This window comes from Nerophis lumbriciformis, linkage group LG09 (genome assembly GCF_033978685.3).
Source record: "Nerophis lumbriciformis linkage group LG09, RoL_Nlum_v2.1, whole genome shotgun sequence".
Lineage (NCBI taxonomy): Eukaryota > Metazoa > Chordata > Actinopteri > Syngnathiformes > Syngnathidae > Nerophis > Nerophis lumbriciformis.
Genome location: NC_084556.2, coordinates 48227822 through 48241807, shown reverse-complemented (window position 1 = coordinate 48241807; position 13986 = coordinate 48227822). Strand labels below are relative to the sequence as shown.

Genomic DNA, 13986 nt, shown 5'->3' with positions numbered 1-13986 from the left:
TTGTAGAGGACTGGTTGGAAAATGACCAAATTTCAATGATCAAATCAACGTCAGAACCCCACATTGATTAAAAGTTGTCAAAAAGCATGTTGTTTCAACGTGGTATTTGTGTTGTTAAATATTGGTTGGGAAAATGACCAAAATTCAATGGTCAAATCAATGTCAGAACCCAACTTTCATCAAACGTCATCAAAAAGCATGTTGTTTCGAAGTTGTATTTGTGTTGTAGAATATTGGTTGGAAAATGACCAAATTTCAATGGTCAAATCAATGTCAGAACCACACATTGATTAAAAGTTGTCAAAAAGCATGTTGTTTCAACGTTGTATTTGTGTTGTAGAATATTGATTGGGAAAGTGACCCAAATTCAATGGTCAAATAAACGTCAGAACCCGACATTGATTAAACGTCGTTAAATAAGCATGTTGGTCAGTCAATGGTCAAATCAACGCCAGAACCCAACTTTCATCAAATGTCGTCAAAAAGCATGTTGTTTCAACGTTGTATTTGTGTTGTAGAATACTGGTTGGGAAAATGACCAAATTTCAATGGTCAAATTAATGTGAGAACCCAACATTGATTAAATGTCATCGAAAAGCATGTTGTTTCAACGTGGTATTTGTGTTATCAAATATTGGTTGGAAAAATGACCAAAATTCAATGGTCAAATCAACGTCAGAACCCAACATTGATTAAAAGTTGTCTAAATGCATGTTGTTTCAACGTGGTATTCGTGTTGTCAAATATTGGTTGGGAAAATGACCAAAATTAATGGTCAAATCAACGTCAGAACCCGACATTGATTAAACGTCATCAAAAAGCATGTTGTTTCATAGTTATGTTTGCGTTGTAGAATATTGGTTGGGAAAATGACCAAAATTCAATGGTCAAATTAATGTGAGAACCCAACATTGATTAAACGTTGTCAAAAAGCATGTCGTTTCAACGTTGTATTTGTGTTGTAGAATATTGGTTGGGAAAATGACCACATTTCAATGGTCAAATCAATGTCAGAACCTGACATTGATTAAACGTCGTTAAATAAGCATGTTGGTCAGTCAATGGTCAAATCAACGCCAGAACCCAACTTTCATCAAATGTCGTCAAAAACATGTTGTTTCAATTGTTGTATTTGTGTTGTAGAATATTGGTTGGGAAATGACCAATTTTCAATGGTCAAATTAATGTGAGAACCCAACATTGATTAAATGTCGTCGAAGAGCATGTTGTTTCAACGTGGTATTTGTGTTGTCAAATATTGGTTGGAAAAATGACCAAATTTCAATGGTCAAATCAATGTCAGAATCCGACATTGATTAAACGTCATCAAAAAGCATGTTGTTTCATAGTTATGTTTGTGTTGTAGAATATTGGTTGAGAAAATGACCAAATTTCAATGGTCAAAAAAACGTCAGAACCCAACATTGATTAAACGTTGTCAAAAAGCATGTCGTTTCAACGTTGTATTTGTGTTGTAGAATATTGGTTGGGAAAATGACCAAATTTCAATGGTCAAATCAATGTCAGAACCCGACATTGATTAAACGTCGTTAAATAAGCATGTTGGTCAGTCAATGGTCAAATCAACGTCAGAACCCAACTTTCATCAAACGTCGTCAAGAAGCATGTTGTTTCAACGTTGGATTTGTGTTGTAGAATACTGGTTGGAAAATGACCAAATTTCAATGGTCAAATCCATGTCAGAACCCCACATTGATTAAAAGTTGTCAAAAAGCATGTTGTTTCAACGTTGTATTTGTGTTGTAGAATATTGATTGGGAAAGTGACCCAAATTCAATGGTCAAATCAACGTCAGAACCCGACATCGATTAAACGTCGTTAAATAAGCATGTTGGTCAGTCAATGGTCAAATCAACGTCAGAACCCAACTTTCATCAAACGTCGTAAAAAAGCATGTTGTTTCAACGTTGGATTTGTGTTGTAGAATACTGGTTGGAAAATGAGCAAATGTCAATAGTCAAATTAATGTGAGAACCCGACATTGATTAAACGTTGTCAAAAAGCATGTTGTATCAACGTTGTATTTATGTTGTAGAATATTGGTATGGAAAATGACCAAAATTCAATGGTCAAATAAACGTCAGAACCCGACATTGATTAAACGTCGTTAAATAAGCATGTTGGTCAGTCAATGGTCAAATCAACGTCAGAACCCAACTTTCATCAAACGTCGTAAAAAAGCATGTTGTTTCAACGTTGGATTTGTGTTGTAGAATACTGGTTGGAAAATGAGCAAATGTCAATAGTCAAATTAATGTGAGAACCCGACATTGATTAAACGTTGTCAAAAAGCATGTTGTATCAACGTTGTATTTATGTTGTAGAATATTGGTATGGAAAATGACCAAAATTCAATGGTCAAATAAACGTCAGAACCCGACATTGATTAAACGTCGTTAAATAAGCATGTTGGTCAGTCAATGGTCAAATCAACGTCAGAACCCAACTTTCATCAAACGTCGTAAAAAAGCATGTTGTTTCAACGTTGGATTTGTGTTGTAGAATACTGGTTGGAAAATGAGCAAATGTCAATAGTCAAATTAATGTGAGAACCCGACATTGATTAAACGTCGTCAAAAAGCATGTTGTATCAACGTTGTATTTATGTTGTAGAATATTGGTATGGAAAATGACCAAAATTCAATGGTCAAATAAACGTCAGAACCCGACATTGATTAAACGTCGTTAAATAAGCATGTTGTTTCAACGTTGGATTTGTGTTGTAGAATACTGGTTGGAAAATGAGCAAATGTCAATAGTCAAATTAATGTGAGAACCCGACATTGATTAAACGTCGTCAAAAAGCATGTTGTATCAACGTTGTATTTATGTTGTAGAATATTGGTTGGGAAATGACCAATTTTCGATGGTCAAATTAATGTGAGAACCCAACATTGATTAAATGTCATCGAAAAGCATGTTGTTTCAATGTGGTATTCGTGTTGTAGATTAATGGTTGGGAAAATGACCACATTTCAATGGTCAAATTAATGTGAAATCCAACATTGATTAAACGTTGTCAGAAAGCATGTTGTTTTAACGCTTTATTTGTGTTGTAGAATATTGGTTGGGAAAATGACCAAATTTCAAAGGTCAAATTAATGTGAGAACCTGACATTAATTGATTAAAAGTCGTCAAAAAGCATGTTGTATTAATGTTAAGGTTGAGTTGCTCAACAAGTCAGGACCTAATTCAACAAGTTGTCAACGTTGTTTCAATGTCTAATGATCATGCCTGCTTCGAAAAGCTGTTCATTGTAGCAATTCCTCATTTTGATTAAAATTGTTTTATTAATTTTAGTTTTGTAGAATAAAGTGTTTTATAAATTGTTCATTTTTTATTGAGTTTATTTAACTTTATTTTCCAAGTGACAGCTGGTTCAAGTCGGTCAAAAAATGTCTTTAGTTTAAATAATGATTACATTTTTTATTATTCATTTCAGGCAAATTTATATATTTTTTTCTGTAACAAACTAAAAAAACAAAGATTGTTTATCGTCCATTTTTCCTCGGATCCAAATTCGAGTTTCATTCCGGTTCTGGTCTCAGTCGGCAGAACAAAAAAAAGAACTGGATGGTTCAAAGCGGACTAAAGATGTAAGAAACATTCGGTTCTTTCTTGTGGTCCTGAGGGCGCGCCGCCGTCTCGGATAGGGGGGCGGGGCCAGGGATGGAATGCGCGAGCGCAGAAGTAGAAAGTCCTGGTCTTCAGTGTGAGATCCATCTTCACTGGTCTGTGTCTTGTAAATAAGGCTGAGAGCGGAACAAGCCTCTGCTGGTCTCACCTGGGGGCAGGTGGGGGGGGGGCATATTGTCTTTCATCAAGGGCAAAGAAAAAAGTCCATCCTGACATCTTTAATTATTCTTCACTTATCTGGCGATGAAGAACTTGAAGCTTTATTTTACACCTTTGAGGCGTTGCTGCAGAAGCATCAATGAAGAAGAAGACACGCCTCTTCCTCCTCTTCCTCTGCAGCTGCCACATTTCCACTTCCCAGCCTCGGGCTTCTTAAGATCGGCTGTGCGGCGCCAAAACACACCTTTGACTTTCTTTGTGTCCGCGGCAGATAAATGTAACTCCCAGACTCCAAACATGAAACATTTAACTCCGACGTCTTACCTCCGACTTGAAAGTTCTCACACGCGCGCTACAAAACGCCCACAGGGTGTTTCTTGCATGACCGCCAGAGTTGAGGTTTCAGCGGACGTCCACAAGCTCAAAACAAAGTCTTTGCACGCACTCAACTTGTACAAGTTCTTGTTTTTGCATCTGTCAGCATCCTGAACATGACAACATGATAACATGACAACATGAAACTACGCTACATGACAACATGATAACATGACAACATGAAACTACGCTGCATGATAACATGATAACATGAAACTACGCTACATGACAACATGACAACATGAAACTACGCTGCATGATAACACGACAACATGAAACTACGCTGCATGATAACATGACAACATGAAACTACGCTGCATGATAACATGATAACATGAAACTACGCTACATGACAACATGACAACATGAAACTACGCTGCATGATAACACGACAACATGAAACTACGCTGCATGATAACATGACAACATGAAACTACGTTACATGATAACAAGACAACATGAAACTACGTTACATGATAACACGACAACATGAAACTATGCTGCATGATAACATGACAACATGAAACTACGCTGCATGATAACATGACAACATGAAACTACGCTACATGATAACATGACAACATGAAACTACGCTGCATGATAACATGACAACATGAAACTACGCTACATGACAACATGATAACATGACATCATGAAACTACATGATAACATGACAACATGAAATTACGTTACATGATAACATGACATCATGAAACTACACTACATGATAACATAACGTAAACTACGTTACATGATAACAAGACAACATGACAACATGAAAATACGCTACATGATAACATGACAACATGAAACTACGCTGCATGATAACATGACAACATGAAACTACGCTGCATGATAACATGACAACATGAAACTATGTTACATGATAACATGACAACATGAAACTACGTTACATGATAACAAGACAACATGACAACATGAAAATATGTTACATGATAACATGACAACATGACAACATGAAACTACACTACATGATAACATGACAACATGACAACATGAAACTACGCTACATGATAACATGACAACATGAAACTACACTAACATGATAACATGAAACTACGCTACATGATAACATGACAGCATGACAACATGAAACTACGCTACCCGATAATCTGACAACATGAAACTACACCACCTGATAACATGACTCCATGAAACTACGCTACCTGATACCATGACAACATGAAACTATGCTACATGATAACATGACAACATGAAACTACGCTACATGACAACATGATAACATGACATCATGAAACTACATGATAACATGACAACATGAAATTACGTTACATGATAACATGACATCATGAAACTACACTACATGATAACATAACGTAAACTACGTTACATGATAACAAGACAACATGACAACATGAAACTACGCTACATGATAACATGACAACATGAAACTACGCTACATGATAACATGACAACATGAAACTACGCTACATGACAACATGATAACATGACATCATGAAACTACATGATAACATGACAACATGAAATTACGTTACATGATAACATGACAACATGAAACTACGCTACATGACAACATGATAACATGACATCATGAAACTACATGATAACATGACAACATGAAATTACGTTACATGATAACATGACAACATGAAACTACGCTACATGATAACATGACAACATGAAACTACGCTGCATGATAACATGACAACATGAAACTACGCTACATGACAACATGATAACATGACATCATGAAACTACATGATAACATGACAACATGAAATTACGTTACATGATAACATGACATCATGAAACTACACTACATGATAACATAACGTAAACTACGTTACATGATAACAAGACAACATGACAACATGAAAATACGCTACATGATAACATGACAACATGAAACTACGCTGCATGATAACATGACAACATGAAACTACGCTGCATGATAACATGACAACATGAAACTATGTTACATGATAACATGACAACATGAAACTACGTTACATGATAACAAGACAACATGACAACATGAAAATATGTTACATGATAACATGACAACATGACAACATGAAACTACACTACATGATAACATGACAACATGACAACATGAAACTACGCTACATGATAACATGACAACATGAAACTACACTAACATGATAACATGAAACTACGCTACATGATAACATGACAGCATGACAACATGAAACTACGCTACCCGATAATCTGACAACATGAAACTACACCACCTGATAACATGACTCCATGAAACTACGCTACCTGATACCATGACAACATGAAACTATGCTACATGATAACATGACAACATGAAACTACGCTACATGACAACATGATAACATGACATCATGAAACTACATGATAACATGACAACATGAAATTACGTTACATGATAACATGACATCATGAAACTACACTACATGATAACATAACGTAAACTACGTTACATGATAACAAGACAACATGACAACATGAAACTACGCTACATGATAACATGACAACATGAAACTACGCTACATGATAACATGACAACATGAAACTACGCTACATGACAACATGATAACATGACATCATGAAACTACATGATAACATGACAACATGAAATTACGTTACATGATAACATGACAACATGAAACTACGCTACATGACAACATGATAACATGACATCATGAAACTACATGATAACATGACAACATGAAATTACGTTACATGATAACATGACATCATGAAACTACACTACATGATAACATAACGTAAACTACGTTACATGATAACAAGACAACATGACAACATGAAAATACGCTACATGATAACATGACAACATGAAACTACGCTGCATGATAACATGACAACATGAAACTACGCTGCATGATAACATGACAACATGAAACTATGTTACATGATAACATGACAACATGAAACTACGTTACATGATAACAAGACAACATGACAACATGAAAATATGTTACATGATAACATGACAACATGACAACATGAAACTACACTACATGATAACATGACAACATGACAACATGAAACTACGCTACATGATAACATGACAACATGAAACTACACTAACATGATAACATGAAACTACGCTACATGATAACATGACAGCATGACAACATGAAACTACGCTACCCGATAATCTGACAACATGAAACTACACCACCTGATAACATGACTCCATGAAACTACGCTACCTGATACCATGACAACATGAAACTATGCTACATGATAACATGACAACATGAAACTACGCTACATGACAACATGATAACATGACATCATGAAACTACATGATAACATGACAACATGAAATTACGTTACATGATAACATGACATCATGAAACTACACTACATGATAACATAACGTAAACTACGTTACATGATAACAAGACAACATGACAACATGAAACTACGCTACATGATAACATGACAACATGAAACTACGCTACATGATAACATGACAACATGAAACTACGCTACATGACAACATGATAACATGACATCATGAAACTACATGATAACATGACAACATGAAATTACGTTACATGATAACATGACAACATGAAACTACGCTACATGACAACATGATAACATGACATCATGAAACTACATGATAACATGACAACATGAAATTACGTTACATGATAACATGACATCATGAAACTACACTACATGATAACATAACGTAAACTACGTTACATGATAACAAGACAACATGACAACATGAAAATACGCTACATGATAACATGACAACATGAAACTACGCTGCATGATAACATGACAACATGAAACTACGCTGCATGATAACATGACAACATGAAACTATGTTACATGATAACATGACAACATGAAACTACGTTACATGATAACAAGACAACATGACAACATGAAAATATGTTACATGATAACATGACAACATGACAACATGAAACTACACTACATGACAACATGACAACATGAAACTACGCTACATGATAACATGACAACATGAAACTACACTAACATGATAACATGAAACTACGCTACATGATAACATGACAGCATGACAACATGAAACTACGCTACCCGATAATCTGACAACATGAAACTACACCACCTGATAACATGACTCCATGAAACTACGCTACCTGATACCATGACAACATGAAACTATGCTACATGATAACATGACAACATGACAACATTAAACTATGCTACATGATAACATGATAACATGACAACATGAAACTACACTAACATGATAATATGACAACATGAAACTACGCTACATGATAACATGACAGCATGACAACATGAAACTACGCTACCCGATAATATGACAACATGAAACTACGCTACCTGATAACATGACAGCATGACAACATGAAACTACGCTACCCGATAATATGACAACATGAAACTACGCTACCTGATACCATGACAACATGAAACTACGCTACATGATAACATGATAACATGACAACATGAAACTACATGATAACATGACAACATGAAACTACATGATAACATGACAACATGAAACTACATGACAACATGAAACTACACCGTAACCACTATGTGGCTTGCATCACGTTCTAACGCCTGCGACACACTGGGGGTGTTCTGTGTTGACTATTAGCTTCTTAGCTTCCTTCGTCGTGTGCAAACAATGAAATTAAAGAGTTATTGTATTTGTTCTTTGTGAAATGTGAAGTGAATTATATTTATATAGCGCTTTTCTCTAGTGACTCAAAGCACTTATACATAGTGAAACCCAATATCTAAGTGACATTTAAACCAGTGTGGGTGGCACTGGGAGCAGGTGGGTAAAGTGTCTTGCCCGAGGACACAACGGCAGTGACTAGGATGGCGGAAGCGGGGATCGAACCTGGAACCTTCAAGTTGCTGGCACGGCCGCTCTACCAACCGAGCTATTAGTATTTATCGTAAACAAATATTGATACATTGATAAATATTGACCTGAGATCCGAGGAAAAGACAGAGAAATAAAGTGGAACGAGCCGACCAATCACAGCCCCGACGAGTCGCAGGTCGCCATGGTTACGTTCTGTCCTCTACTTTTAGGAGGCTTCGGGGGAGGGGCCTCCACATAATCCAGATTTCGTCATCTCGTCGCTGATATTTCAACCAGCGACTCGCTCTCTAGGGCAGTGTTTCGATATGACTTTAAAGCATAACCAAGCATGCATCACTATAGCTCTTGTCTCAAAGTAGGTGTACTGTCACCACCTGTCACATCACACCCTGACTTATTTGGAGTTTATTGCTGTTTTCCTATGTGTAGTGTTTTAGTTCTTGTCCTGAGCTCCTATTTTGGTGGCTTTTTCTCTTCTTTCGGTATTTTCCTGTAGCAGTTTCATGTCTTCCTTTGAGTGATATTTCCCGCATCTACTTTGTTTTAGCAATCAAGAATATTTCAGTTGTTTTTATCCTTCTTTGTGGGGACATTGTTGATTGATTGATTGATTGAAACTTTTATTAGTAGATTGCACAGTACAGTACATATTCCGTACAATTGACCACTAAATGGTAACACCCGAATAAGTTTTTCAACTTGTTTAAGTCGGGGTCCACGTTAATCAATTCATGATTGTCGCGGCATGTTCGGATGTACATTGTGGACGCCGTCTTTGCTACGCTTTAAGTCTTTGCTGTCGTCCAGCATTCTGTTTTTGTTTACTTTGTACCCAGTTCACTTTTAGTCTCGTTCTGCATAGCCTTCCCTCAGCTTCAATGCCTTTTCTTAGGGGCACTCACCTTTTTGTTTATTTTTGGTTTAAGCATTAGACACCTTTTTACCTGCACCCTGCCTTCCGCTGTTTCCGACATCTACAAAAGCAATTATTGTACTTTTCGGAGTATAAGTCGCACCGGCCGAAAATGCATAATAAAGAAAGGGAAAAACATATATAAGTCGCATTTTTTGGGGAAATGTATTTGATAAAACCCAACATGAAGAATAGACATTTGAAAGGCAATTTAAAATAAATAAAGAATAGTGAACAACAGGCTGAATAAGTGTACGTTATATGAGGCATAAATAACCAACTGGTATGTTAACGTAACATATTATGGTAAGAGTCATTCAAATAACTATAACATATAGAACATGCTATACGTTTACCAAACAATCTGTCACCCCTAATCGCTAAATCCCATGAAATCTTATACGTCTAGTCCAGGGGTCGGCAACCCAAAATGTTGAAAGAGCCATATTGGACCAAAAATACAAAAACAAATCTGTCTGGAGCCGCAAAAAATTAAAAGCCATATTACATAAAGATAGTGTGTCATGAGATATAAATTGAATTAAGAGGACTTAAAGGAAACTAAATGACCTCAAATATAGCTACAAATGAGGCATAATGATGCAATATGTACATATAGCTAGCCTAAATAGCATGTTAGCATCGATTAGCTTGCAGTCATGCAGTAACCAAATATGTCTGATTAGCACTCCACACAAGTCAATAACATCAACAAAACTCACCTTTCATGCACAACGTTAAAAGTTTGGTGGACAAAATGAGACAGAAAAAGAAGTGGCATAAAACACGTCCTCGAAAGTCGGAGAAAGTTATACATGTAAACAAACTAAGGTGAGTTCAAGGACCGCCAAAATTAGTAGGACAAAACAGCGCTCGCCAAATACTCGAATCAGTGAAGCATGTTTAATATAAACAGTGTGCTTTATAACAATTAGGGAGGTTTGTCCTCCTACAGAAACCATATTAAAACAAAAAATAAATGTTTTTCCCCTCATCTTTTTCCATTTTTCATACATTTTTTAAAAAGCTCCAGAGAGCCACTAGCTCTAGAGCCGCGGGTTGCCGACCCCTGGTCTAGTCTCTTACGTGAATGAGCTAAATAATATTATTTGATATTTTACGGTAATGTGTTAATAATTTCACACATAAGTCGCTCCTGGGTATAAGTCGCACCCCCGGCCAAACTATGAAAAAAAACTGCGACTTATAGGTAGATGAACACACCTTTGTTCATTCACGCACAGTATAAAACGTTTGGTGGACAAAATGAAACAAAGGAGGAGTGGCATAAAAGACGTCTTTCTGTGGCAGAGTCGGAGAAAGTTGTACATGTAAAACAAACTGTTGAGTCACGGTCCGCACAACGGTGAGTTCAAGGGCCGCTGAAATTAGTAGGGCAAAACGGCGCTCGCCAAATACTCGAATCAGTGAAGCATGTTACAGTGTGCTTTATAACAATTAGGGAGGTTTGTGTCATGTTTGTCCTTCTACAGAAACCATATTAAAACAAAAAAATTGATTTTTTTTTTTTTTCCCCTCATCTTTTTCCATTTTTCATACATTTCTGAAAAAGCTCCAGAGAGCCACTAGGGCGGCGCTAAAGAGCCGCATGCGGCTCTAGAGCCGCGGGTTGCCGACCCCTGGTCTAGTCTCTTACGTGAATGAGCTAAATAATATTATTTGATATTTTACGGTAATGTGTTAATAATTTCACACATAAGTCGCTCCTGGGTATAAGTCGCACCCTCGGCCAAACTATGAAAAAAAACTGCGACTTATAGGTAGATGAACACACCTTTGTTCATTCACGCACAGTATAAGACGTTTGGTGGACAAAATGAAACAAAGGAGGAGTGGCATAAAATACGTATTTCTGTGGCAGCGTCGGAGAAAGTTGTACATGTAAAACAAACTGTTGAGTCACGGTCCGCACTACGGTGAGTTCAAGGGCCGCTGAAATTAGTAGGACAAAACGGCGCTCGCCAAACACGCTCGTCAGTGAAGCATCAACACAAACATATTCGACAGTGGACAGAATTACAGGGTTACTCTGCCGAGCTCTAGACAGCACCGACACTCAACAAACTTGCAAAAAATATTTTTAACCCAAATAGGTGAAATTTGTATCTCACAGCCGCAGCACAGCGGTTGAAAAACACTACTCTAGGGAAACTTCAGCTTAAAAGTTAAGTTAAAGTACCAATGATTGTCACACACACACTAGGTGTGGTGAAATTTGTCCTCTGCATTTGACCCATCCCCTTGTTCACCCCCTGGGAGGTGAGGGGAGCAGTGAGCGGCAGCGGTGGCCGCGCCCGGGAATCATTTTTGGTGATTTAACCCCCAATTCCAACCCTTGATGCTGAGTGCCAAGCAGGGAGGTAATGGGTCCCATTTTTATAGTCTTTGGTATGACTCGACCGGGGTTTTGAACTCACAACCTACCGATCTCAGGACGGACACTCTAACCACTAGGCCACTGAGTAGCTTCTGCCTGGCTTCTTTCTTCCTACCTTTCATTCCGGCTCCTCCGTGGTGGGCGCCGCTCCACGCCGAGCCCGAGCAGCAGAGCAGCAGCAGACAGAGCGTGCAGACGTCGGACATCTTGTCCCTGACGATGAAGATGAAGATGTTCCTCTGCGGGGGGGGAAGACAAACAAAAGGTTTCTCAGCATCGCTCCCTGCAACACGCCTCCACCGAGTGTCCGTCCCACGCGGTCCTGCCGGAGTCAGGGCCTCGCTGCCCGGGGGGCGGGAAAAAAAACACTTGAAACTCGCCGTGGAGACGCGGGGAGGTGCACGGCCTCCCGTCCAGAAACCTTGAAGAAGTTCCTGTCCTATCAGTCGGGGTTCATCAGTCCCTTTTCTCTCTGAAGTGCAAATCTGTGTTTTTGTTTTGTTTTTTATCACAAAAGGACAACAACTTGGAAACGTCCTGCAGTGTCCCCTCAAGCCAATTAAGATGTCTCCTTAGTTTAGCCTCTTAAGGCCCAAGCTGTTTGTTTGTTCTTTCTGCTGCGCCGCTCCCAGTCTGTGGAACGCTCTCCCTGACCACCTGAGGGCACCACAGACTGTGGATGCTTTTTAAAAAAGGCTTAAAAGCCCTTTTTTTTTTAAAGCCTTTTTTTTTTTAGATATATGCATACTAGTTATAGCTATTTGGCTGTTCTAGTTTTTATTTTTATTTATTTATTTATTATCTTTTTTTTTTTTTAATACGCTGTAGCACTTTGAGATTGTTTACTCAATGTACATTTACAAATAAAATATATTATTATTATTATTGTTTACATGCTTTTTTTTAATTTCTCTTTGCTATTTGGGCTTATTGGACCCTAATTAGCATAAAAACTAAGAATCATCTTTTGTTGTGATGTACTTAGTCCATAAGTACACAGACGTGTACTTCATGTTTAGTGACATGCTAATTCTTATTTTTACACTTTTTTTTTCCAAATTCCATTGTATGTTATACTCTTCTGACACTACCAGATGGCAGCATAAGTGTCCACATAAGTGGCCATAAGACCCCAATTCAGTAGTGTACACAATTTTGGAAATAAGAGCAAAAAGGTGCTGTCCACGTATGTGGCCACTAGGCCTTTAGAATTAAACAACTCAAGTTCCTTTTTTTTTTTTTTTTTTTTTTTACTTCATGAGAGCGTCCTCTGTAGTGAACAGATTAAAGGTCATTCTTTTCCCCGACCAAACAAATGTCCACTGCAGAGGACATATAAACTAATAATGATTTAAAAAAAAGTTAAAGTTAAAGTACCAATGATTGTCACACACCACTAGGTGTGGCGAAATTATTCCCTGCATTTGACCCATCACCCTTGATCACCCCCCTGGGAGGTGAGGGGAGCAGTGAGCAGCAGCAGTGGCCACGCCCGGGAATCATTTTTTGGTGATTTAACCCCCAATTCCAACCCTTGATGCTGAGTGCCAAGCAGGGAGGTAACGGGTGCCATTTTTTTTATAGTCTTTTTTATG

At 37.7% G+C, this 13986-nt stretch overlaps 1 protein-coding gene across 1 annotated transcript in view; it reads right to left on the bottom strand.

Annotated features, from left to right (window-relative positions):
* fgfr4 (fibroblast growth factor receptor 4) overlaps positions 1–13986 on the bottom strand; it is a 66896-nt gene that overhangs the window by 46939 nt on the left and 5971 nt on the right. Inside the window, exon 2 of the mRNA XM_061963022.1 lies at positions 12507–12630. Within this exon, the coding sequence (XP_061819006.1) occupies positions 12507–12597 (91 nt within the window). The 5' untranslated portion in view covers positions 12598–12630. The remainder of the gene's footprint in view (positions 1–12506; positions 12631–13986) is intronic.